This window comes from Pyrgilauda ruficollis, unplaced genomic scaffold (assembly GCF_017590135.1).
Source record: "Pyrgilauda ruficollis isolate IOZ18807 unplaced genomic scaffold, ASM1759013v1 scaffold1, whole genome shotgun sequence".
Taxonomy (NCBI): Eukaryota; Metazoa; Chordata; class Aves; order Passeriformes; family Passeridae; genus Pyrgilauda; species Pyrgilauda ruficollis.
This window is the reverse complement of record NW_024508100.1, coordinates 10,348,108-10,372,744: the sequence shown is the minus strand read 5'-3', so window position 1 is coordinate 10,372,744 and position 24,637 is coordinate 10,348,108. Positions and strand designations below refer to the sequence as shown.

Genomic DNA, 24,637 nt, shown 5'->3' with positions numbered 1-24,637 from the left:
GCAAAACTGCTACTTCAATGTGACTCAGGCATGTTTTTTCCTTCCCAGTTGCCAGGCGTGAGCTCGCAGCTTGCAAAGATCAATGATGTCCTTAAAATAGACCTTTCTAGTCTGGTTCAAAAGGTATGTTTCTTGACAGATTTTTAAACTCTTAATGAATAAACTGGGATATGTGTATCACTTGATACCCCTTGGTTTCTCAAGCAGAATTCTTTTGTTGCCACCTCAACTTGCTTCATGGTTGAATATCTCATTGTTTGGCCTGGATTTAACACTTGAAAGTATGAATGACATGCTTTGTATCTCCAGCATGATACAAATCTAAAATGTTTCACAAGTTGTCTCCTTGAAAGAACAGTCCTTAAAAAATGAAAAGACAGAAATGTGGATCCTGTAATGTGCTCTACTTTTTGGCTCAAACTAAAGAAATAAAAAATCCATGGTCTCCTGATTAGTTTCATTGTATTCCAGCTATCTTGAAATATTTATTTCAAATTCTTTATGTGCATATTTAACATTAAATCTGATGCAATGGACTAAGTGTAATGGCTATTAGTATTTTTCGCAAGACTTTCTACAAAAAAAACCTATGATTTTCACCTAGGAAAAGAGTGGCTTAGTTTGAGTGGTTGAAAAGTCTAGGAATCTGAAAATGTGCAAGGACTAGAAGGCACTTTTTGAAAGGCTGTGTGTAGGGGTTGAGACCCCTTCCTGCTTCTGCAGTGATCAGGCTTGCAGGCAGTAAGGCTTCAAGTATCCACTGCAATGGTTTCTCCCTTCTGTCCAAACGAGCTTCTGAGCTTGGTCCCCATAGTGTGAATCCCATCTTGCCCCTTCTCACTGAAGAAGGCACTGCAATGTCTTTAGAGGCAATTGGATTTCATTGTTTGCAATATGGATTTCATGTTTGGAAGGCACAGACTTGGAAACAGGAAGTGTTAGGCTGGCACAGAATAACTTCTGTCATTTAGTGAGTCTTCATATGTGTGTTTCTGGCTTTTAGATGAGCTGTAAGACCTGACAGGCAGCAAGTTTGAGATATCTGTGACTGATTTATGTGTATTTAAATATAGATTTTTTTTTCGCCCCAAGGAATATTCTGGCGACCAAACTATATCTGAAATATATTTAGAGTTCCTATTTTGCTTTCACCTTTTCTAATATGCAGTGATAAAACCATATTTTTCTTAATATTACCATATGCATTTTATTATGTGTGTACTGTTGATCCTTGAATAAAAGGTAAAAAAACTGCAAACAATTTGACAATGAGAAACATGCCATAATTTTTTCACCTGTTTTTCTTAGGGTTATGCTGCATTTAATGATACTCCAGACTTGGTGGTGAATCAAACCAGGAACATTTTATCAGGTGAGAACAAAATATATTTTCACTTTGTTTATTGTTTTTGTTTTCTTTTATTGGTAATATATTTTTTGGCTAAGTATCATTAAAAATGGAAATGTGAAATGTAACTATTTTTTAAAATTTGGTGCAAGAGGAAAGAAATGTAGAAAGCAACTGTGTCTTGATGAGGACTCTAAATTAAATCTAAAAATAGACCATGTGGTATTTTATGGAGGGGTTTTTTCTGTTAGACTTTTTACTGCTCAGGTAATGATCCTCACTTCACACTGATGCTTTATTTGGTTAAAAAACTAATTTTCCTTGACTGATGTGTTTGTATTAAAGAGTGTGATGTTAGAAAAACTGACCCCCTCCTGCTGCTGTATTAAAATGTGGTAGATGCCAAAGTGAAAGTCAAAATACACCTTAAGGATAACTGGAATGGTGTCTCAGTTGTTTTGTTACTTAGGCTTTACACATTTTGCTCTTTGCCTGTACCTGTATGGTATGTATACTAATCTGTTCTAATTTTTGTTCTTGCATTGTGGACCTGTTCTGCATTATATATAAGCAGCTGTTCCTTGTAAGTTTTTCTGGTTTGTTTTTTTTTTCTTCCCCTCCTGGGCAAAATGTAGCACAGTATACATATAAGCATAGTGTACTGTGTGAACTTGCCTGTAATGAGCCAGTGTTCTAAAACTGATACTGTGCTTTTCATTAGGAAATCTAGGGCAGATTTACTCGTTTTCCATATCTGAGATTTTCCATGTGTAAACACAGACAAAATATCATAATTCATCTATTTATAAATTGTTGGGGCTTTGTTTGTATAAAAACAGAGTTTGAGTTACAAAAGCAAATAAATAGGTTTGCTAGGAGGAAAAAAATGCATTTATCTGTAAACTTCTAAAAGAACTGTGATTTATTACATGGCTGAGTTTGAGGAGTAATCATCAAAACAGACAAAGGCTTGTCCAGTTGTATTTTGAGAGAGAAGGAAGTATTGCCTACCACAAAATTACAACCTGTAGTTACACATCCTGCTTTTTCCAGTATGTTTCCAGTTGAAGGAAGAAAAGATTATAGAGAAACTGCATTTTACACAGAGACAATATGTATAATTAGTGAATTAATCATGTCTTTGTGCATCTAAATAGTGTCTATCTAAACTCTAAGTAGAGGGTAGCATCTTCGGTCATAATCTGAGGGGAAAATGGCTTAATGGATTGTTACCTCAGGAGTGTTGCTAACTAATTGGAATGAGTTGATTTAAGTAATCTCTTTTAATAAGATTGAAAATAACTAGTATAGATTCTCAATACAGGCAGTCCCATTTCTGTCAGTGTTGTATTCCCAAGATGTGGAGTTTAAATAGATTCTGTTCTTCTCCTTTGTAAACTTGGTGGCTAATTGTCTTGCTCAGTGTTGACATGTGCAATATTGCATGAAAAGCAAGATTTAGGTTGGCTAGATTAATTATAATGAGAGGAAGGATGAAGATCTCTGGCTCAATGTCTGCATCTTGAATCATTAAACTGAATGCTAAAACAAAGTGTACATTTGGAAATGCCATTGTGCTACTTCAAAGCTTGATGCTTTTGTTGCCTGTTTGTGTTTTCCACACACTTGTCTTCATGGCTTGCTTGTTCCATGTGGCAAATGGCTTAATAGCATTTTATAATGCATACATGGAATGTAAATTTCCTCTAAGGATCTGTAACAGTGAAATATGTTTGTTCTTTTAGATATCAAAAGTGTGCTGGAATCCATTGGTTCAAATATTACTACCTTCACAAGAGCGCTCCCTGTTCAGAAGATTTTGGCAGATTTGATGGTGCATCTTACACAGAGTGAGGCATATGTTCAAGACTATTTTCCACTAGTGGAGCAGTACGATTTCTACAGGTATGTACAAGAAGTAAGGCAGGACTGAAGTGCTACCTGTTAATACTTTGTAATATTTTAATGTTCTGTAAAGGTAAATAAACTGTTAATGATGAACACAGTGAAAGAAAGATGTATGAAGCAGTTGTTTGGTACTGGCATTTTGGTAAAAGCAAAAAACACAGCTAATCAATAACTGGGTGCTGTTTCACCACAGTGCAAAAGGTCGTTTCTACTCTGTAGACCTTCAGGTCTTTTTCAGGAAGGATAGATACAGGTAGATGTCAAAGATGTAACACCCAAAGGAACTGATTATTTCATAATGCCAGTGTGACCTTTTATCTAAGTCTTGTTTCCATTGAGTTGCTGGTGAATTGTGAGGGCAGAGGACCAGAGAGGCCTTGAAGCCAATCCATTGTTACTGCACCTTTTGTACTGCAGAGCAGGAGTAGCAGGGATTCTGCTCCACACCTTGTAAATATTCGTGCATCTGTGCTTGCCCCTGCTGGTCTTTGTGATTGATTGTACCTTGAGAAAAACATATTTCTTGAGACTTTTGTGTTTCTTACAGTTGAGTAAATCATATTTTGACTTGTAAAACTTTTCATTTCATACCATCTGTCTTTGTCCAGATTTAGTCATTTCTGTCCTCAAGCTCTTCAAATTCTCCCTACATTTTGTTTGATACTTTAGTTGACTTTATAATCAATATTTGATTCTGTGTTTGTGCCATAATCAGTTTCACTGCTACAGAATGTGTGTTGCTGGCTTTAATGCAGTGATAAATAAAAGTGAACAGAAAACTGAACTTTTTAGAACCTTGCTTAGAATCTTACCTTTAACCCATTTCTTATCTGACAGTTTTTGTGGTGAGCCTAATTGGACAAATTTATTGATATTTTCATTGAAGCGCATATTGCATTTAATCAAATGAATATATCATTTTATTCTGCTACAGGAGTGGATGAAGGGATAGATGTGTAATGTGTGAATAAATGGGTATGCTCCAAATACCTGGACACATAGAACTGTTATGTGATGTAATTAATAAAAATGAAAGTTCATTTCCTATCCAAGATTTTTCTCCTGATCAAGTTCCATTAATTGTTCCATACATTGAAAGCAGTCCAGGACAGACACATAAAGCCTAGGTTTTTACAGCCTTAAATATATTTATTTACGATTACAAGCCTAGCACACTGTGCAAAATTGTTACTAAGCCTCACAGTAAGAGCAACTATGTACTTCAGAACCAATGGCCAGTCCACATACATAAATTTCTCCATTTATTCATGAATAAATTGTTGTTTGAACATCTGCTTTGAGTAATCGTTTGCTCCACTTGGAGCACTTTGACGCTTCAGTACAGTTCACCTGCATTTACTGGGGAACACCTTGTTCCTGTGCTGTGTGTTCCCCAGTCCTTCAGTAGCAGCCGACAGCAGTCCAGCAGTGACTGTGTGCTAGCCCAGAATACATGCTGGTGCAGCAAATACGTGTATCTTTGCTGACACTGGTTGCTCAAACAGAGCCATGAGTGAGACATTTGGGAATATAGTATTGCATGATGTCTCCTAAAGGTCTCCAGTGTGTTCTTCATGTGAAAATAACCAAGAACTTTATCTTTTATTCCTTAGGTGGCTGGGTTGTCTCATTCTGTGCTGCATGTTGGTCCTGATTCTGGTCTTTTACTACCTTGGATTGTTATGTGGCACCTGTGGGTATGATAAACATGCTTCTCCAACAACCAGAGGCTGTATCTCCAACACTGGAGGAAACTTTCTTATGGCGTAAGTTTCACTTACCAGGGAAAAAGAAAAAAAAGGTAGAAAGTTGGTTTGGTTGAGTTTTTGAAGGACCAAATGTGAAAAGAATTTGGTTTGTTACCTAGGTTTATCTGCTGAGAATAGCAATAAATACTGGTTTCACACACTTACATTGAGGCACTTGGGGATTTGGGATTGTTCTTTCATTGAGGATCACAGCTGAAGGATAAAACCTCTGAATTTACCATTATAAGGCGAGTGCTGTGGCTAGTGAATTTCTGTGCAAGTCCCTTTGGAAAATGCAAAAACTGAGGAAATTCATAACTTTCTACTAAACTTGAAACATTTGTTCAAAGTTGTAAAAAAAGCCATGCAAGGAGACAAGAAACACTTGATCTTCTGAGAGTGTTTCTGGATATTTTAGGTTGAAAAGTGCCTAGGAGTGGTTTAATGTCATTTCTGCTGGGCAGGAGAATATTGCATCTGAAAGTCTAAAACTTTTTTGAGAGCACAAGAGAGTTGAATTTAAAAAAGGAAATCGTATGGTTTTGTGTCCCTCAAATGTCATTCTTAAAACAGTTTGCATGCCCAATGCTAATGTGAAGTTTCAAATGCATTTTGGCAAAAGACTTTACAGGGCTGAAACATTTAAGGTGTTTAAGAGGGCAAGAACATATTTGGAAAACAGAACTATTTCAACCATCAATCAGTTTTCATATTTCTGTTATAGCTGCTAACTCTGAGCTTCCCTGTTGCCCCAAGTATGTGTATATATATATATATATACAATGTGTTCTTATAAAGCAAAAACATACTCAACTTCTTTTTCAGTGGTGTTGGATTCAGTTTTCTTTTCTCCTGGGTGCTGATGATTGTAGTGGTGCTCACATTTGTCACGGGTGGAAATGTAGAAAAATTGGTCTGTGAGCCCTTTGAAGATAAAAATTTATTCAAGGTGAGGTTATTCACGTTATTAAACAATGAATAGAATCCCCATGAGTCCCAAAGTCTTGTCCGTTCTGTATGGCACATCATTTTTGTAGGACACTTCAAGTGAATGTGATCTGCTTTTACTTCTTCCTTACAAACCAAATAGAGACATTCATCCTTTCTTGGTTTAATTTGCTTTAAAGTGTTAATACTGCATGCTTGTCTTCCTTTGGAGACGGATTTTTCTGATTCAGTTGGTCCTTGGTAATGGGGAGCTTTATATTCACTTTATGCACCAGAGAGTTTGAATTTGCTGGTTTTACTTGTATTTTCCTTAGTGGGTGATAAGCTTAGATGTGGTTATGTGTCAAAAGACCAAATATGAATTAATGCATAAAGAAACTTGGAATTATAGTAACATAACTGAATTTTGTCTTCTAGGTTTTGGATACACCTTACTTATTAAATAAACACTGGAAAAATTATCTTGCTGGCGTCATCTTTAAAAATCCAAATGTTAACTTGACTTTTGAAAAAGTGTACAGGTAACTCTAATGAGTTATGATTACGATTTAATTAAGTTCATATTTAACTCTTTTTTATTTCATTCAGTTTATACATACTGGTTTTGTGGTATCTTCTATGCTTTGTATATCAGGCACATCAAAATATTGCACATGTTCCAGGAGACATTCTGATTCTAGTGATTCTCAAGCAAAACCTACTTGTTCCTTTGTTATTAGAGTTATTAGAGATAGTCAGCATACTACTGTATAACAATACTAGTCAAGCTAATTGATAAAATACTTTGCATCTTTCAGAAATTGTTAATCACTTCTCTTATTGACTGAGCTTCAAAAATATAATCAGTATTTTGTTTTGTAAAGGACTGATTTTCTTAGAATAAGAAAACATTGTTAATCATTCTGTTAATACTTGGTCCTCAAGGTGATTTTTAGGCTGATCTGTGTATTTGTGTTCTTCCAGTGATTGCAAGGAAAACAAAGGAATTTATACTTCCCTTCACTTAGAACATCTGTTTAATATCAATGAGCTTTTAAATATTAGTATGGTAAGTAAAGAAACTATGAATGAGTGCATGATTCTGAAGGATGTTGGCTCATGAAACACCATATAGCATGTCTGGGTTTTTTATGGGATTTCGGTTTTTACACACAAAACATCCTACAGGGAGGCAAGGGCTGGCTGGCCAAGCTAATCTGAAGGAAGGAAGTTGATTTACAAATAAGATATTTTTTATCAGTCTCAGTGGGCCAGGAACGATTTTCTGATGTGCTTTTTTAATGTGCTGATCATAATGTTTGTTTCAACTTTGAAACTTGTGTGGAAGGTTGAAGTCTGTCTTTCAAAGACTGCTTATGGTGTTCAGTGGCAGTTTTCTTTTTATATAAACACCTGTTTGAATGTGTTCTCCTCTGATTCCAGTCAGATTTATGTTGATCCAGGATATGATATACCTTGGTTCTAAGAATTATTCTAGTTTGGTTGGAAGTAGTTGGAGTAAAATAGTCCTTTCAATTAAGCTGTAATGTTATATGACTGCACTGTCATTACAGGACTGTACTAATTATGGGGTTGCCTATAATACCTGTCTTCATTACAGCAACCCCTTGGGGATACATGTTCCATTCTGCTAGGTACTGTACCCACCTAATAGATACAGTCCCTGCCCCAGATGATAGACAGTGAAAATGAACAAGGCAGATTCACTAAGAGGGAAAGTTATTTTGAGTTTCCACAATGGACTAATGGAGGAGGCTGCAAAGGAAGTCAGATTTTCAGATTCCTCAACTATAGCTCTGCAGGTAACATGGTTTGGGTGCAGTGCAGGAAGGTTCAGGTAACAATAACCAATCACCTTTAGTCACCACTAAAGGTATTTAGAGGAGTCTCATCCAGTCCTGTGGCAAAGAGTGTCTGTCCTGGCCACAACTGAGATACTGACTGCTCTAGGTTTCCTTACTTAGGGCCAGGGGTAGAACTCAGCATTCTTAAAGGATAAATTTCCTGGAGGGATGTTAGTTAAAACAGAATGGAAGGCAAGTAATCCATTGGTATGAAAGAGACAAAGGCAGGTTAGAACATGGCCTGGTGGATTCTGTTCAACTTAATTGAATTAAACTGATGTGAGCAAAAAATCAATGTGTGCTTCTTCAATGGAAATGAGGACTCAGCAAAAGCAGGGTGCTTTGGGCAGGGGCTATAGCAGAATATGTGCTGGTTGCAAACTACTTTTGTGCTTTCTTTTCTTTCTCTCTCAGTATACAGAAGATGTAGCACTTAAAATTGAACACATTCAGATAAACCTCAGCAAAATCATTCTGCTGGATGAAATTGGGAAGGAAAATCTTCTGAATTTCAGCTCTTCAGGAATAGATGGGATAGACTTTTCAGCATATTTGACAGAGGTGAGGCAATAGTCAACTACAGACATGACTGGGACAAAACATAAAATGTTTGTTTACCAACAGGTAAAACAGCAAAATCTGCTTATGTGTGAAATACCATGTTTTGGAGGTTCATACAAGTTGGGGAAAAAACACTTAAGAAGTTTAAGTTAAAAAATAATAAAATAGAGAGTAGACAGTGTAGATAATATAGTTAAGTACAAACTGTCTGTAAATAAAATAACAACATACTCCTTTTCTTACTGCTCACATCTTGTTTCAGATCAATAAAAGTGTTACCAAGGTTGATCTTCTCTCATTTGCTAATGATTTAGAAGCAAGAGCAGACCAGCTGGTAAGTCCAATTCAGTAGTATAATAATACCTAAAATACATCATTTATGAACACTTCACAGGAAGCAGAGACATCTCTGAGCACTGAGGTCTGCCATTGTTACACATCCAAAATGGAGTAAGCAGTATGTATTCAGTGTGTATGCAGGGAACCGAATGGTTTTGCCACCAAAAGGAAATGGAAAATAAATTTATATCTGAGAGTGAAACCAAATTTTATAGTATTTGGCAAGAGCTCCAGACAAGCATTTGGACTTGAAAATCAGAGCAGAAACTCCCATCTTCTGTCTGAAAGGTGGAAGCCACAAAATTAGGAAATACCCTTCACGGGTGCCTTTCCAAGTGACTGGCTGAAAATACTTAAAATTCTATGCCACTCACAAAGAAGAGGGTCCCTCAGGGAGATGTCCACATTTCCAAAACCAAAGCAAGTACCCATGACTGGGAGATGCTTGTCCCAGCTGGGGTGCAGTGCTGCAGGGTGCTTGCAGTCAAGTTTGTGGCCAGTGCAAGGGAGATGTGCTCACTCTTCTGTATTTGAAATGACTTAGTGCATCATGTGAAAATTCTCTTTAGTTAAATCTGTCCTGATAATGTTAAAGCCAGATAAGCAAGGTAGTATGTCTGGTTTGGTTGCTGAGGTTTGAATTATTAATACAGTGATTTTTTTCCTCCCGCCCTTGAGTTGAGGAATTCAGTTTGTCATACCCCATTTTTAGCATGAGCTGCTCTGGAGTGGATGTGTAACTTTCATTGTTTTTTGCTTTTTTGGAAAGCTTTGAGGTTATTCAACAGTACTGCATAATTGCATTTTTTGCAGCCAAAAGGAGCCCTGGAAAACGCCTTAAAAGGACATGCAAACAACATTCGAATGATTCACAACCAACAAGTTGTTCCATTGGAGCAAGCTATGGTAAAACATTAAAGCAATACTGAAAAGTACTTGTAGAAAATGCAAATCTCTAAATAATCTTGAAGAGTTTAGAAAGCTGGACTTCTATACGCACAGGTTGTGTCAGTGAAGAGTAATCTGGCTAAAGTATGCGTTTAATAAGTTAATAAGTTTTCTTACTTAAAGTGCTGCTCTTTTATAATGCTGTCTAAAATAATGGCCTTTTCCCCATGTTTTTCTAGAGCTGTTTGTGATTATATATGGATAGAAGAAGAAGCAGGGAAGAACCTTACAAAACTCTTAACCCTAAAACCCCCATAATCACTCATTTTCTTTTTTTGCTGGTCAGTGGTCTTCAGTAATAAAAGCCATTATCACTTTGACACTTTATTTTTTGGAGTTAGCAATCACCTAACAGTATTGGAATTGGAAACTCCCTGGAGTAGTATGTAGAGCCAAAGTCTTTTTTATTGATGCTGTGAAAGATGCAGCAGAGCTGCTTCTGCCTGATTTCAGCACAGTCTTGTGTAGTATCATGCTGTGACTCTCCTGCATGTCAGGTGTTGTTTTTTCCTCCACATATCATGAAGACTTTTAGTTTTTCCTAGCATCTGATATTGTATGTCTGTACCACTTAGAGAAAAATACTAGGTCTTCTGGTCCACTCTGATTCTATGCTGTTCTTTCCTAATTAACTCCTAATTATTCTCATCTCTTTTTTCTTTTACAAAACTGACTGTCAAGAAATATGTTAAAGCTAGGGTAAGTGCTTTTTCCCTTCAGAAATTGCACAGAGAATTCTCTGAACGTTTGGGTCTGAGTTTAACTGTTCCATCTTCCCTCCAATCTTACTTAGTTCATTGCATCTAACTTTCGTTAAATCAGTGCTGTTAGTGAAGTACTGATTCAATTATTAAACCCACAATGTATTAATTTTCATGCAGCTGTTGTTACTGTTGTACACAATGTAATATGCAATACTAATAACAAAATAATGTGTAGAAGATCAAAGCATGAATACAAGCTTAAAACAGGTGGGCTCTTACCTGTAGTAAGTACTTGAAGCTTTTTTTCTCCCCTCCTTTCCAATAGAGCACTTTAAATCAGAGCATTAGGTTACTGAAGAGGACATCGTCTGAACTTATGGTAAGCTTTTCTTTCTGGCAACAGGAACATTTTTGTGTTTTAAATCCTTTTGCCACATATGCAGGGCATATATTTTCAGTACAGTTTTCTTCTATTTCTAGCTGTTCCATTATTGCAAGAGATTGTAATGCATTGGGGAAGTAATAAGGATTTAGATCTCTCTTCTGTGTAAAGGAAAATAGGAAAAGAAAATCTGGGATGGTTTGGGGAGTATGAGTAGTTAACTGAACCTGTATCTGTCAGGTGATAAAATAGGCTTCAGTACCAGTCCATATAATGTGTTATTAATTTTCCTCAGAATGTAGGGATTTCTTTTCTAGACTCTTTGAAAGCAAAACCTGGGGGGAACAACCACAAAACACAATGCAAAAGTACAACTGACATAAGAGAGCTATGTGGTTCACATCTTTAACCAGCCTTTGTTCCATGCCCAGCTCCTACTGGGGACTGTTTCTTTAGGTTTTACTCATTATGTTCCTGCTTCTGCACCATCAGCCTTGCTCTGGGATCCTGGATCTCTAGAGAGGCTTTTCCAGGGCAGCCCACGTTTCCCCTCTAGGTAGTGCCTGCACCACAGTGAGACCAGCTGGCTTCACTCTGCCAGAGAGTGAGCAGCAGGATGATTGCTTTCCTGGAAGTAAAGCTTTCAGCCAGCAGCCTGCCTTGGCTCTGCTAGCAAGAATACAGCCACACTAGTAGCATAGTCATAGTCTCAACCATTTTATGGGCCATACCTACTTTAGTGCTTCTCATTACAGTTTCCACCATCCACAGCAGCAGAGCAGCTAACTATCTGTTAGAATCTGTGATTTGAAACTGGGTGAGGAGGGAGGAAGCCATGATGTAAGGTGTTGATAAGAAAGGGATGATGTTTGACTCTAAAGTATATTTAAGAAACATCTCTACATTTTCAGGCTCTGTGTACACTGCCATTTGTGTGTGCTCTGTGAGAGAATTTATGGGGGTGTGAGAAAATAGTCCTTCAGGTAGTTGATTAGAGGCATATTCTGGCTGTACAGAATCCTGCTTCAGTCCTCAAGAGTTGTTGTGATGGTATATGGCCCACTCTTTTCTTCCCGTGCATTTTGTGTGTCTGTAGTGTGTATATAGACATTGATTTAAAGAAAGAGAGTAGAAGATAAAAATATCCTAGTATATAAATTAGTTATGTAGGTTCCAGGAAAAGATACCACATCATAACCACTGACTCGTCCTTTTTCAGAATGAGACAATATTGAGGTGATCATGAATCCTTAGGCAGGCTCATGTTCTGTCTGTAAATGCATTTTTTGTCAGGTTTTGACAAGACAGTGACACTGGTTTATCAGGAGAGTAGGGTCCTGGCAGTGACCATAGAGCCATTGCAACAGCCTGAAGGGGATTTTTTTATATTAAATACCATCTCTTCCTGTCCAGGTTAAGGTGAAAAATGTCATTAGTGCTGTTAATGCTGCCCAGGATCTCATAAATAACAATGCTTCTCAAGTTATTGTCCAGGTAAGCTCTATTTGATCAAAGTACATTAATTTATGATGTCACAGAAATAGAGGTTAATTTGCTTTTGTTCTCTTTGATCTGGTCCTAGGAGACAAAAAAGTACATGGATACCATAATTGGCTACTTTGAACAGTACACTGAGTGGGTGAAGGAGTCGGTAAGGTGCATTTACTTTATTGAGAGAAGCTGTGTTTAAAAATAAGAAAGCTAAACAGTATTAGTAATAATAGTAATAATAATAATGTTACTTTGATAGTGTGTTTTATTGTTTCAGGTTTTAATACATTTGCACTTAATGTGAGTGGGAAAATCAGTTTCCTAGAGTTTTGTTGCATTTACAGAATGGATATGATGAGTAGTGTTGGTTGGAATGCAGTGCAAATTTAGCAGTATCGTTTTCAGGGCTAGCCTGAAATCTACCATTTGTGCCAGTACTTCACTGAACCTGTCCCTGCATACTTGAAATTGATGTTGTTAGCATCTTGTTTTATTTTTCTCTCTTCAGCTGCAGCCTTTGAGAAAGTGAGCTGATGTTTAAAAGACTTTCAGTTGATAGCATATCCTACTGTTATTTATTTTGAATTTGGAAATATTTTTTAAATAACAATTTAATAAACTATAACTTGAGAAAGTTGAGAGATTCTTATTTTATTCTCTTAGATACTTAAAGCTGTAATTTAATTTTTTTTCAGATTTCAATGGAAGTAGCAGCATGCAAGCCTATTGCCAATGTGATAGATACAGCAGTAGATATTTTTTTATGCAGCTATATAGCTGATTCTGTGGTAAGAAACATTTTTTTACTCAGAATTGTGGCATCAAGGGGAAAATTCTTTTAGCATACATCTGTGTTTAATTATTCTGGCTCAACTATTCTGAAGTAAGATAATAAAGTATCACATACTTTAGTAAAATATAGTAAAATAAAGTTATGCAAGGAAAGTGTTCTGATCTGGATCAAGTCCAAAGACAAACCAGTGCTGGACTTTCTGGATTTTCAATAAACTTAAGTTTCTATTAGCAAGAATTCTGTAAAATTAACTGATTCTGAAACACCTTGAAATGGAAAAGCTTAAAGATCTAAAGCTTCATTTGTAACTGTTGCTGACTTACAAGGGTGAGGTTTGGGCAGGAAGCAGGTAGAAAATACCAACAAAAAACTTTTTCAGGTATCTTACCTGAAATCTAAAAAACCTGAATGAGTTTTTATCACTAGACTTGTAGCAGACAGATCTTGATTTATTTATGTGTGTTGGAGACATTGCGCATGACTTGTAGCAGGATAGAAGAGCAGTATTGGCTTTTTCCTCTTTCCAAAAGGACTTGGAAAGAGGACAGCATGTATTAAAAGCAAAGTAAGACACCATGTGCCTGAAAGGTACCTAAAATGCCTCCTAAATTATTACTTAGCTTTATGGAACTTTAATCAGATCCTAATCACTCTACCAGTAATAAATGTAATCAGTCAAAGCCAAAACAATCTAGCCTTGGTAATACTTAACTGTGAAATGTTTCGTTTTGGTAATGCCTTGACCATGAAAACCTCCTAATCTATATTGTACTCATTGATTAGCTCATACATTACAGAGCTTCTGTTCTCCTTTGTGGAGTCATTACCCCTTTGGTGAGAGATGGACCATGATTTCCCTGATGATAGAACTTAGCTGAGTCACTTGGAAGTCAAAAAGCCTCCAGCAAATACAAATCAAATTTGAAAAATCATCATTTTAACACCAGGTGATAACTCAGTTCAACTGTATAATAATGAAATTAGTTACACAAACAGGACTGCAGTTTGCAAGTTATAAAGTGCCTTAAGAAAGGGCTGGAAACTCATATTTTGACAAGAACTGCAAGAACTAATTTCTACTATGTTCTTTTGGTAACAATGGTTAGAATATCAAGCAGGGGTTCGGTACTTTACTGATTAGTTTTCTCCATTACCTTTTTGTCTTGATTTTTCTATTTTTTCTATTGCTTTTATTTCAGAATACCTTCTGGTTTGGTTTGGGAGGTTCTTCAATGTTTCTAATTCCTGCCATAATTTTTGCTGTAAAACTCTCTAAATACTATCGTAGGATGGATACAGAGGATGTTTATGATGAGTAAGTATATATTCCAAAGTAAATTAAATGGCAAATGGATTAAAATGTTTTTTTCTAGTGTTCCACGTGAAGGTTCTATAATTCTTAAACCTGTGCTGCCAGATTAGAACTGCATGCTCATGTGTAATGCTGCAGGTTTGGGTCAGTGCCTGCAAAGTGCTTCATGCAGGTGGCCTTTGGTAGCCTTGACTTGCCATGAATGCAGATAATGCTGGCTCTGACTTTGAGAATCTTACTCCACAATGAGGTCTTCAGAGCTTTGTGAGCAGCATTTATATAAATAAGTTCCAAATGTGCAAGTTATTAGCTTTGCTAAGTAACCTGTTAAAGTGAATTGTGCCTGATTTGTAGTCTCCTTGAATTAATTATTAGCTTTCTTGCTGTCTTAGTTATTCCTAACCAGTCTTTCCTTTTTCAATTGCAGTTCCTCTGTCTCAGGGACTTGGCATTTTACTTTATGATAACTATTCTTACGTATTTTCCTATCAGTTTTTTTTACTGTTTTCTTTTCTGCTCCTTGTTTTGCTCATTGTCCAGTTAGCCTGTGCACTGCATTTCTCCCATTTCACAGTGGTTGTTTTTCATTGCACATTCACAAGTCAGTAGAGCAGAAACAGGCATGTACAGCTGAAATTACTCACTTATTAGAGTCTAGTTAATTGCTCCTCCTTTTTTGTGTTTTTAGTTTTGAAAATATTCCCATGAAAACGTTAAGACTTGCTGATATTTACTCAAATTATTTTATTAATATGGGAGGGTTTATATTTTTAATGTAACCTGTTACTTCAAAAGAGGTAACATGTTCTGTTTCTCCAGACGTGATAGATTATATTAGAGTATCCAATTCAACAAGAAAAGAAAAATAATTGATTTTTGGAGAATATAAAAATACTATAAAATGTAAAATTATAATTATGTCATAAATCTTGAATGTTACAAAGAAAAAGTCATATTCTATTGTACAGACACAGTTTATCTTTGCATATAATACCATCATCCATGTACATGTCTTAGAAGCCATATTGTACATAGTGCATCTTGTAGTTAACATGGTCTTTCTTGGTGTATTTATTTTATTACAGTACGGGAAATGGTAATAATGGTTATCATAAAGAGCATTTATATGGTATACACAATCCTGTTTTTACAAGGTAAACCAAGTCTCAAACTGCATGCCTTCATGTGTCCTTATTTCAGCTTCTCTTTTAATCACATTTCCAATTTTCTCCATGCTTTAAAGTGAATCTCTTAATTCTCTGGGAGTTTTTTTTGCATGATTATTCATTATAGCAAATGCTGTATAATGTATATTTCTCAAATATTCTTTACGCAACACCAGGTAGAGAAGTACTTTCCTGCAATTTAACAAAGTAATTGGTAAATTTGATCTTAAAATCCATGTAATCAGGTATTTAGTCAGCACAGTGGTTGGTCCTAAATTGACGCTCCGATAGCAGATGAAAGTGATAGGATGGAAATGCATCCTGAGTAGTTGTATTTTTTAAATTGTGAGAAGAGATTTCCTGTGTAAAAGGCAAGTGTTCCAGGTATGCAGGAAGCATGAACATAGAAAATGGGTGTTTTTGCATGGGTAGGACTAGAATGTAGCATCACAAAGCAAGAAGCTCAAATTATGTTTAAAAAAGGAGGATGTTTGGGTTATTTTCTGCCTCTGCAGCTTCTGTGCTGTACATTAGCTATTTGTAAGACTCAGTTTCTTGGTGTATAATACTCTATATCCCACAACTTCATTATTTGGATTTGCAAAATTTGCAAGTTGCTTAAGAACGGTTTAAATTTATGATTGAAGTCTGTAGCTCACTGTGCCTTACTTTGCAACTTCATGACTGAATGTATATGAGTATTTATAGAGAAGATACCACTATGCTTTAAATAACAGGTGAACAGAGGGAGCTCAAAGTTTGGTCTTGACGTGGCTACATCTGATGATGATGATTATGATGATGAGGATGGCGACTATTATTATTTAGGACTGTATTTTACAATAATTATTTACTGACCAAATCTTCATTCCATATCTCCTTCTGAAGGAAGTCTTTATATAACAATATTTTTAGTGGTATTTATGATCAGTTGTTGTGGTCTGTTCTGCAACTTAAGGGTGCTTGCTCCCCAGATTAACTGACGAGGAGTTAAAGTCCAAAAAACTCTCCACTGTCATATCTAAGGACTCTCAATTTGAAGGACTTTCAGTATTTTACATATGAGAACATTATTAATTTCCCAGGCCTTAGAATACCTTTTCTGATCTTTGAATCTTTAATATGACTGTTAATATTCTTGAGGTTCATAGCATGGTTTCTTATGATATTTCGGTCACTGATAAATAGTTTAATTCAGCATTGCTGAACAACCTAAAACTTATTAGCATAAAATAATCTTTTACACAAAGATCCACTAGTTCAGTTCTGACTTATTTTGATAAAATGCTAAAATTTAAAGATTCATTTTGATGCAGTGCTGTCTTCTGATGTGCTAATTTGAGGTAATTTAAAAAACTGCTAATTATGGCATACATGCTTTGAATTTCTCAGTATGGCATTCCCATATGAATAAAATCAAATTTCAGCATACTCTTTGCTTTTATGCTATCCTTGATTTTTTCTCATTTCCTACAAATTATTTTTGGATATACTTTGAGAGACGTTACTTTGATTAGATCTCTGCATGCCTATACTTTTGCAGGATTAAAGAATGCCATAGGGTTGGGCTTGGGGTTTTTTTATCCTTCAAAATCAGCTGGATAATTTTGCTGAAAAGAAATGCAAATGTTGTTATAACACTAAGATATGTAAGTACAAGTAAGAACTACATGAGGTGTACGTGTCTCATACAACTATTTTTATATACATGGCAAAGACACAAATAGCCTCAAATGCAGCCACCATTTTTTGTTAGAGCAAAAAGTGAGGCTGGATTAAATTCACAAAAGAGGGGTGTTGAATAGGCAACCCAAGTATTTATTTCTTTAATGAAGCAAAAATAACCTGAAAGGTTGATGGAGAAAACCATGAATCTATTTCCTCTTGTTTGAAAAATACTTGATTAAATGAGTAAAGCATTACTAGTTGTGAGCTTGTCTCACCTAAGTTAGACACAGTATTTCTCTTCCATTTGTGGACAAAAGAAAATTACGGGTTTATTTTATGGTTTTTTCTTGTTTTTCTCGTGTAGCTCTGTGGAACAGTGGTAACACATACTGGAAATGTTGAGGGGTAAGTAATAAACTTAAATCAATTCTAGACCTATTACTACTTTACTACTTTAGGAAGGCTGCTTTGATTGCTGCAACAGGAGTATGCTGTCAGGTCTAAAACCAAAAAAAGTTATTCAGTCGTATTGGTGTTTGTATTAAAATCTATCCCTTCACTCTGTTTAAATTACATGAAAATTCAGTCTTTATAAATTCTTTCCTGAATTGTTTTTTGTTATTATTTACAGGCTATATAAATGAGGCTCAAGACTCTTCTGTGGGAGTACATCATTGTTCTTCCAAGCATGTTGGCATTTCCAATCATCTGACAGATCCTGAGCCACTTGTTTCATGTCAGCTGTACTGTAAATCCCAAATGAACTATTGAATGTTATGCCATAAACTACTGTACAGAATATTTTGTGATCAGGTCACTGCCTCTCAAATACCACTGTTCAAGGCTTGGATTAAAATGTTTTTTTTTGTTTTTTACTTTTTTACACTGGGCTTTCTACCTTACATCACAGTATATAAATTTAATTAGATTAACAGCCTTTGCCTGGCAATTCTCTTAAAATTGTTCAAGTTCTTATCTTAAATTGTTGATTTGTGTTAAATACAGTACATACACGTTTACATAAAAATACATTTTGTATACCAGAGACTTTTGTATATACATTTTTCTTAAAACTTCTAAGTGGTTAGTTAAGATTTTAATATTGTATAATACTCTTCACAAATGAATTTACCAGCATGATCAGTGTTGCTATTTGGTGCTCTTGAATGACTACATTGGACTAAATTTGGATTGTAATGGGGTCCACAGTGTCTCTTTGTGTGTCTGAGAAGCTCAGTTGCAGTTTTGTTTTCTTTCTCCTTTTTTTTTTTTTTTTCCTTAATTATTTAATGTTTAGTGGGTTTTGCTGTATAGACCTGAAAGGGACTCTTTGGAGAAGTTTGTTTTTAAAAACTTGGGGTGGGAGGGTTGGGGGTGTGCAGGATGCATAATATAGTGAAAAGGCTAAGCTTTCTAGGGTTCAGTAGTACTCAAAAAGAGCATGAGGGATGTCCTATGTTGGCGATTTTTGGAATGCTTTATATTCTCTATCTTCCTTTTCTTCTTTCACACCCACTTCTGTAATGTCCTTAATAGTATCACTGTGGCTCTTTTGGAGGCAGTGGTAGTATTTTTGCTAAATAATACTATACTGTGATTTACAATATGGAAATTCAAATCTGTTTAGCAATTGGAGTTAACATTTGTACTGTTAGAGTTATTTCACCGAACGTAGGCATATGGTTGAATTGCTGAATTAGTTAACAGTAGACCTTATCAACAAGGCCAAAACTCTGTTACCAGTGTAAAACCTTCTGGCAGGTGAAGTAGTCAATATATTGATCTAAAATAGTATCTCTTCATCTATCAGTATTGTTAACTTTGTTTCAAACAGGGTTCATTGTCTTGAAGTAGAGATAATCCTATACGTCATTATAATTTTAAAGAAATGCTGAAAAATGATACCAGTCTTTAATCCAGAATAACCTTAAATTTTTCATTTTTATGTCATAGATGGAAACATTTCTAATTGACAGTATGTAGCATATGTGTATATGTAATGTTCAGAATTCCAGATTTTTAAAAGTTTCTATTTTTAATTTGAGAAAATATTCCCAGTTCATTTAAATAAAAAAGATCTTGCTTAACTACCTTATGTTTGGTTCTCCCCTGTTTTGTTGTGGAGACATCTCTCAGAAGAGTTGCACAGAGTTAAAATCTTATGAGAGTGAATTTCTTTACCCTGATTAAAAATCTTTGCTACATTTGACTTTTACTTTTGCAGCAGGAAGGACTGAAATAACTTTGACTCTGGGTGAGGGAGCTTCCAACTTCCACCAAGAATGTGAATTTTGCCAACATGGTAGAATTCAAGCTATGAGCTGCACAGGATACCTGTTTCTGTATAGCACTGGCAGCAGAATTAAATATTTGCTAGTTCTTCAGCTCCCACGGTTCACTGGTGGCATCCTAGCTTACCTTGTAAAAGGATAATTGTTTTCTACTGATATGGGAGACCACAAACTGTTTTATCTGAAGCACAGGAAGACAGGACTGAAATGTCAGATTAGAATGATCCAAACACTTGGTGGGACCACAGTAGCTAACACATAAATATATTTGAGTCCAAGCTTTGATATTTCTCCTTATCCTTGTGGTTTATTTGTTCTCATGATTAGGCTTGAAAAACTTTGAGAACAAGAGATCTGAAACTGGTATAAATTAACTTTTGAATTGTTTTGGACTCTTCAGCAAATCTAAAAATTCTCAGTGCTGTTGTGCATAACAAAGTGTAAACAATACATTTTTTGTTAAAGATTAGGAGGTACTCAAGTGCTTGCAGTAGGGTTTTGAAGTGGGTAACAAGATTCTTCTGGCTGGCTGTAGGGTGAGAAGACTCCCCAGAAAACAAAGAAGAGTGAATGGTAAGTCTTAAGTAGGCTTATGCCATTGTTGTTCTAAGACTTGGCTGGAGCCACACCACTGTGCCTGGAAAGAGAGAGGAGGAACTAATGGAATGAAGCTAGAGATGAAGTTTCTGCGAAAAATGTTATTAAAATAGCCATGGAGAGGGAATGAAAAGAAAACAAGGTTGTTCTCTCTGTCAAATGGTATTTAGTCATGGGAACCTGATGGCACACTGACTGAAAGGACAAGGTTAGGATACCCAGAATGGTATCCTGTTCAGGTGGCTGCTTCTTCAAGCAGGCAGCTTTCAGGTTATCTGGGCTGCCACACAGCAAGGAACTCTTGTCCCTCTTCTATTAGCGAATCTTTTGTTGTTGTTGATGATGTTCTGCTTTGCCATCTGTGTTAAAAGGAATGGTTTTGTCTTGGTATTTTGTTTAGCACTACCTAGTGATTGACTAAATACACAAACTGCTGTTCTGCTCCATTATGTATGGCCAGTCTTAAACCCAGTGTTTCCAGCACCCCACAGTTACTGAAGCATACATAAACAATCCAGTAGCTCTTTCCAGGAGCTGGTCAGGTCAGGCTGGCTGTAGCGTATATGACTTTGGAAGAAGTGCTTAGTGGGGGTCTTACTAGCCAGAAAAGCACCATGGATTGCCACAGCAGGGGAGGGATTTTTCCTCATGACCTTCTGAAATGCTAGGGGAGTTACAGTGAATTTTTCTTAGCTCTGTTTTTAGTTAGTGTGGCAAAAACTGCTAGGACAGGACTCTGCACCACAATATTTCTGTTCTCCTGCCTTTGTTTTACAGCATTTTTACAGCTCACTTGTTACAAACAGGAAAATATCTATGTAAAAAAAGAAAGTGATGAAGTGCAAATACCTGTCTGATATGCTCTGTCGTCTGTTCCCTGCTGCTGAGAACTGTGATAAGTTAGTTCTGCTGTCTTGCTCTCTTGGCTGAAAGGGACTGGTGATGTGGAAATGGTGATAAAACTTGCAGATGTTTGGTATGTTTTTAGACCTGTAATACCTTATTTTGCTTAAGCTTTATTTATTTTCTTGTATACATACATGGCTCAAAGAATGTGCTGTTGATTCTTCCTTGCATCCCCACTGCATGTCATGTGTGGACAAAAGGAAGAGCTAAAGTTGCATCCTTACTGTGAAAATCCACAGATAGCCTATTCCACAAATCAGCTTTTTATCAGGACACTTACACTACCAGGACATTTATAATCATCCAGATGCAGAGATTGCTTTGGTACTTTTTTTACTTTGATATCATTTTACAAGCTCTAGCATGAAGATAGCTATAAAGCAGCTGGAGAAGGGAAAATATCTGTTAAAAATCCAAAATGACATGTTCATCCTGGATAGGAATGTGCTTCTCAGTTATACAACTATCGTTCTGTATTTTAACTGCATTTACAAGACTTGTCTTGTTACCTTCTTGGGAGTTCACACTCCCTGGGTTATTCGACACTCCCTCAGGCTATAAATTGTGGGCATTTGCCTACTGAAGTGTGATTTATTATTTTTATAAAAATGCCCAACCCTTACATCCCGTGTTTAGCTGGAAAGAGGCTTCTTTGTGCGCAAAGAGTTTAAATTGTGAGCAGCCATTTACTTACTGCTTCTTTGGATTGTGCTGTTCAAGGATCTCAGTTCACTCCTCTCACCATGAAGAGTTCTGCTCTCCTTTTCCTCATTGTCATCTGTGGCATGGGAGGACTGGGACAGAAGCTGAAGCCAAAGAAGAGAAGCAATGGTGAAGAAATCAAATTTCGGACTAAAACCAAAGATGTTTGCACAATAACCATGAGTGGCGACGACGAGGAGATGAAACTTAGAATTGAATGCAAAAGCCAAGGCTTGTCCTACTGGTGTGAATTCACTGGCAAGCCATCAGTCTGTCGTGCTTTCAGAAATAATCCAAAGATTTACTGGAATCAGATCGCCGCAGAGCTCAGAAAGATCCCGCATGCTTGCGAATCCATGGAAGTGTTGAAGACCACCATGTGCCAAAAGGCTCCCCCAGAGGCTCTCATGAGGCAAATAGCTGCTGGTGTGGAGCCAGAAGATCTAGACCAGGAAAAATCAGTCCAGAAAGCTTCCATTCCTATGGGAGAAGCAGGGCAAAACTCTGACCTAACCCAACACGGTCAAGTTTCTGAAAATGAAACAGAAGCAATGAAACTGGCACGGGAACACTGCTGGGAATCTCTGCATGGTGTCTGCTCCTACATCATTGGCATCCTTAGGGGTTAAGGATTTGCTTCAGGTAAAACTAATCTGAAAGCACAGTAGAATATACCTAAGAGTGATTCTGTTCTACATTTTTTTTATTTTGGGGGTCTCCAGGATGTGGACAGGGAGGTGCTAAGCTCGCTTGCTAAAATCTAACATTACAAAGCTTTTGAGGGGCTGGACAGCTTAAATTTCCAGTGATCCATATTGGTTCAGGACTCCCATACAGCCTCCTGTGAGTTCTTCAGTATGTACTGAGATGTTTGCCCTATCTGTTGTTAATCCTATAGTATTTCAGTTCTAACTGTTCGAATTGAGCTAATTTTTGCCTTCTGTCACTCCTTTCCTCTTGTGCTGCCTTCTGGATTTATGCCAGGGAAGCAAGATAAAAAACAAACGCATCAGATCCAGCCAAATGCATCAGTTAGAACAAACTACATTCAGAGACTGAGGGAATAAAGCTTATTCATCAAAACTGCTGGTTAATAATGAAATAATCTAAAAAATGAAATTAGTTCATAAATCCCTTGCAGAAGACCCAAGTGGACTGTCTTGGTTTGCGAGTCTGTTACTGTAGAGGCAATAGGGGATACCATGCAGGCACTTGTTTGGTGAGTCTCAGATTTTCAGCCAGCATTTAAAAAGGCAAAGCCCTTTATTGCAGAAGTGATTTGTTTTGTATCCACTTCTGTTCCAGCTCAGACAGAAAGCCAGGAGCTGATAAGTGGACCTGGCAAACTTGAAAGAAATGGGAATGTATGCAGTGTGAGCTGGCAAGTGTTCAGGCTGCTAATGATAATTTATGCCTAATACAGCAAAGTGACTAATTTTCTCTCTCTTTTTTTTTTTTTTTTTTTTTTTTTTTTGCAGAGCAATGGTATTACAGCTGAAGAGGGGTCCTTGCTGCATTGTAATAATTTAGACATAAGAATTTTGGTTAAAAATCAGTAATGTCTATAAATATTTTAGCTGTTTCCTTTTTAAAGAAAAAATGAAACTTTTTAACAGCTCTGAAAAATTCACAGAACTGGAGTGACTGTGTTTAAAGTGTTAGGATGAACTAACTGCCCTTGGGCTTGTTACACACCAAGGTGTACTGCATTTATGTAACCTAGGATCTGCTTCACCTTGCATAGGTTTTTGTGTGTACTAGCTTGCTTCAGTTTGTTAGAGATGAAAGCTGTTAATGATGATACAGTTAGTGCAAACAATAAAAATAAGATTTTTTTGAAAAGGTACTTGGTGTGCTTTCTTGAAATTTTAACTGGTGCTGTTTGTATAAAGTCACAGTATTTGACACTTGTTTCTTAAGAGATTGTTGGTAGGATGTGTAAGAGAAATTACAGGTCTGAGTCATTGCTTTCCCACTGAACAAGTTTGCATGAATATTAATACTTTCAATGTTATGAGGTTTATATTACAATAATGAGTTTCAGCCAGAGGAAAAAAAAACCTGTAGAAATAAGAGAGTATTGTAATAATATATTTTTGAACATAGCAGATGAAAAGTGTTCACCAGTGATGCATCTAACCAGGACCTGTTAGTGGTACTATTAATGTTTGGTTTCAGTAGATATTCTGAAAAGTAACTTACCTGGCAATTTGGGCACTTGCCTAAATCTCCTCGAAACACAAAACAAGATCTAATGGCCTGTTGTCGTTTTACAACACAGTCATGTTCAGATTATTATTTAACAATAATCCCTTTTGTTCCCAAGTGAGTTTCACAGCAGGGATGTAACTGGAAATTCTTCATACTGTGGAATTTAATAGTGCTCTGCGTTTGCCTTGCAACCTTTCTGCAAGGTATTGTTGACTGAAGTACTTCTCCAGCTTTGCTCACAGATTTGTAATTTTCACTACAAAATTCCAGATCATTAAACTTTGTCTTGTACCAAAAAACTTGAAATCTATTTCATTCATCTAACCTTTTGATATATATGGAAAAGACTAGCACATCATGAACACAGGATCAGAGCAGAAGGTTGTATGTACAAGGCAGAAATATAATTTGAATGCAGATAAAATGTGTAAGCTGTATTTTTCTCTGCCATGAATCCAGTGTGGTTAATTTTCACTTGTGATCTCAGTTAGCATTGCCAGGCTCTTGTGCTGTGAGTAAAAAATGTTGTAGATCACCTACTCACCTAATTCTGTCATAGAAATTAATATAATTGTCTGATTTGCAAACTTGAACAATGCATCCAAGTGATATTAGGGAACTGTTTGCAATGTTAAGGGGAAGTTGAGGATTTTCTTGAGGAGTGCTTTTAAATATTTTTAAACTCCTGTTACGTATGATGCAAAATCCACTCTGCAGAGTGAGTATTTTGCAGTGGTATCCACAGCACTAATGACCTCACAAATAGTGTG

General features: G+C 36.4%; 2 protein-coding genes across 5 annotated transcripts in view; both read left to right on the top strand.

Annotated features, from left to right (window-relative positions):
- The window catches only part of PROM1 (prominin 1), a 54,794-nt gene extending 35,544 nt beyond the window's left edge, over nucleotides 1-19,250 (top strand). For 2 of the 4 annotated variants that reach the window (XM_041476338.1, XM_041476247.1), the window contains 17 exons: nucleotides 49-123; nucleotides 1,309-1,372; nucleotides 3,094-3,253; nucleotides 4,870-5,022; nucleotides 5,830-5,953; nucleotides 6,370-6,473; nucleotides 6,916-7,000; nucleotides 8,211-8,357; nucleotides 8,620-8,691; nucleotides 9,510-9,602; nucleotides 10,674-10,727; nucleotides 12,144-12,224; nucleotides 12,313-12,381; nucleotides 12,917-13,009; nucleotides 14,214-14,329; nucleotides 17,525-17,565; nucleotides 17,792-19,250. In XM_041476338.1, the coding sequence (XP_041332272.1) occupies nucleotides 49-123; nucleotides 1,309-1,372; nucleotides 3,094-3,253; nucleotides 4,870-5,022; nucleotides 5,830-5,953; nucleotides 6,370-6,473; nucleotides 6,916-7,000; nucleotides 8,211-8,357; nucleotides 8,620-8,691; nucleotides 9,510-9,602; nucleotides 10,674-10,727; nucleotides 12,144-12,224; nucleotides 12,313-12,381; nucleotides 12,917-13,009; nucleotides 14,214-14,329; nucleotides 17,525-17,543 (1,509 nt within the window). In that variant the 3' untranslated portion in view covers nucleotides 17,544-17,565; nucleotides 17,792-19,250. Of the gene's footprint in view, nucleotides 1-48; nucleotides 124-1,308; nucleotides 1,373-1,922; nucleotides 1,932-3,093; nucleotides 3,254-4,869; nucleotides 5,023-5,829; nucleotides 5,954-6,369; nucleotides 6,474-6,915; nucleotides 7,001-8,210; nucleotides 8,358-8,619; nucleotides 8,692-9,509; nucleotides 9,603-10,673; nucleotides 10,728-12,143; nucleotides 12,225-12,312; nucleotides 12,382-12,916; nucleotides 13,010-14,213; nucleotides 14,330-15,411; nucleotides 15,481-17,524; nucleotides 17,566-17,791 lie in introns of all 4 variants that reach the window. The other 2 variants (XM_041476071.1, XM_041476154.1) reach the window with 2 other exon arrangements.
- Nucleotides 19,251-21,697: 2,447 nt separating this feature from the next.
- FGFBP2 (fibroblast growth factor binding protein 2) lies at nucleotides 21,698-22,285 on the top strand. Its single transcript, XM_041459384.1, has one exon. The coding sequence runs from the start codon at nucleotides 21,698-21,700 to the stop codon at nucleotides 22,283-22,285; it is 588 nt and encodes a 195-aa protein (XP_041315318.1).
- The last annotated feature ends 2,352 nt before the right edge of the window (nucleotides 22,286-24,637 follow it).

Bases quoted from the DNA above. Each gene is read 5' to 3' on its own strand.
- FGFBP2 (XM_041459384.1), top strand. From the start codon at position 21,698: ATGAAGAGTTCTGCTCTCCTTTTCCTCATTGTCATCTGTGGCATGGGA.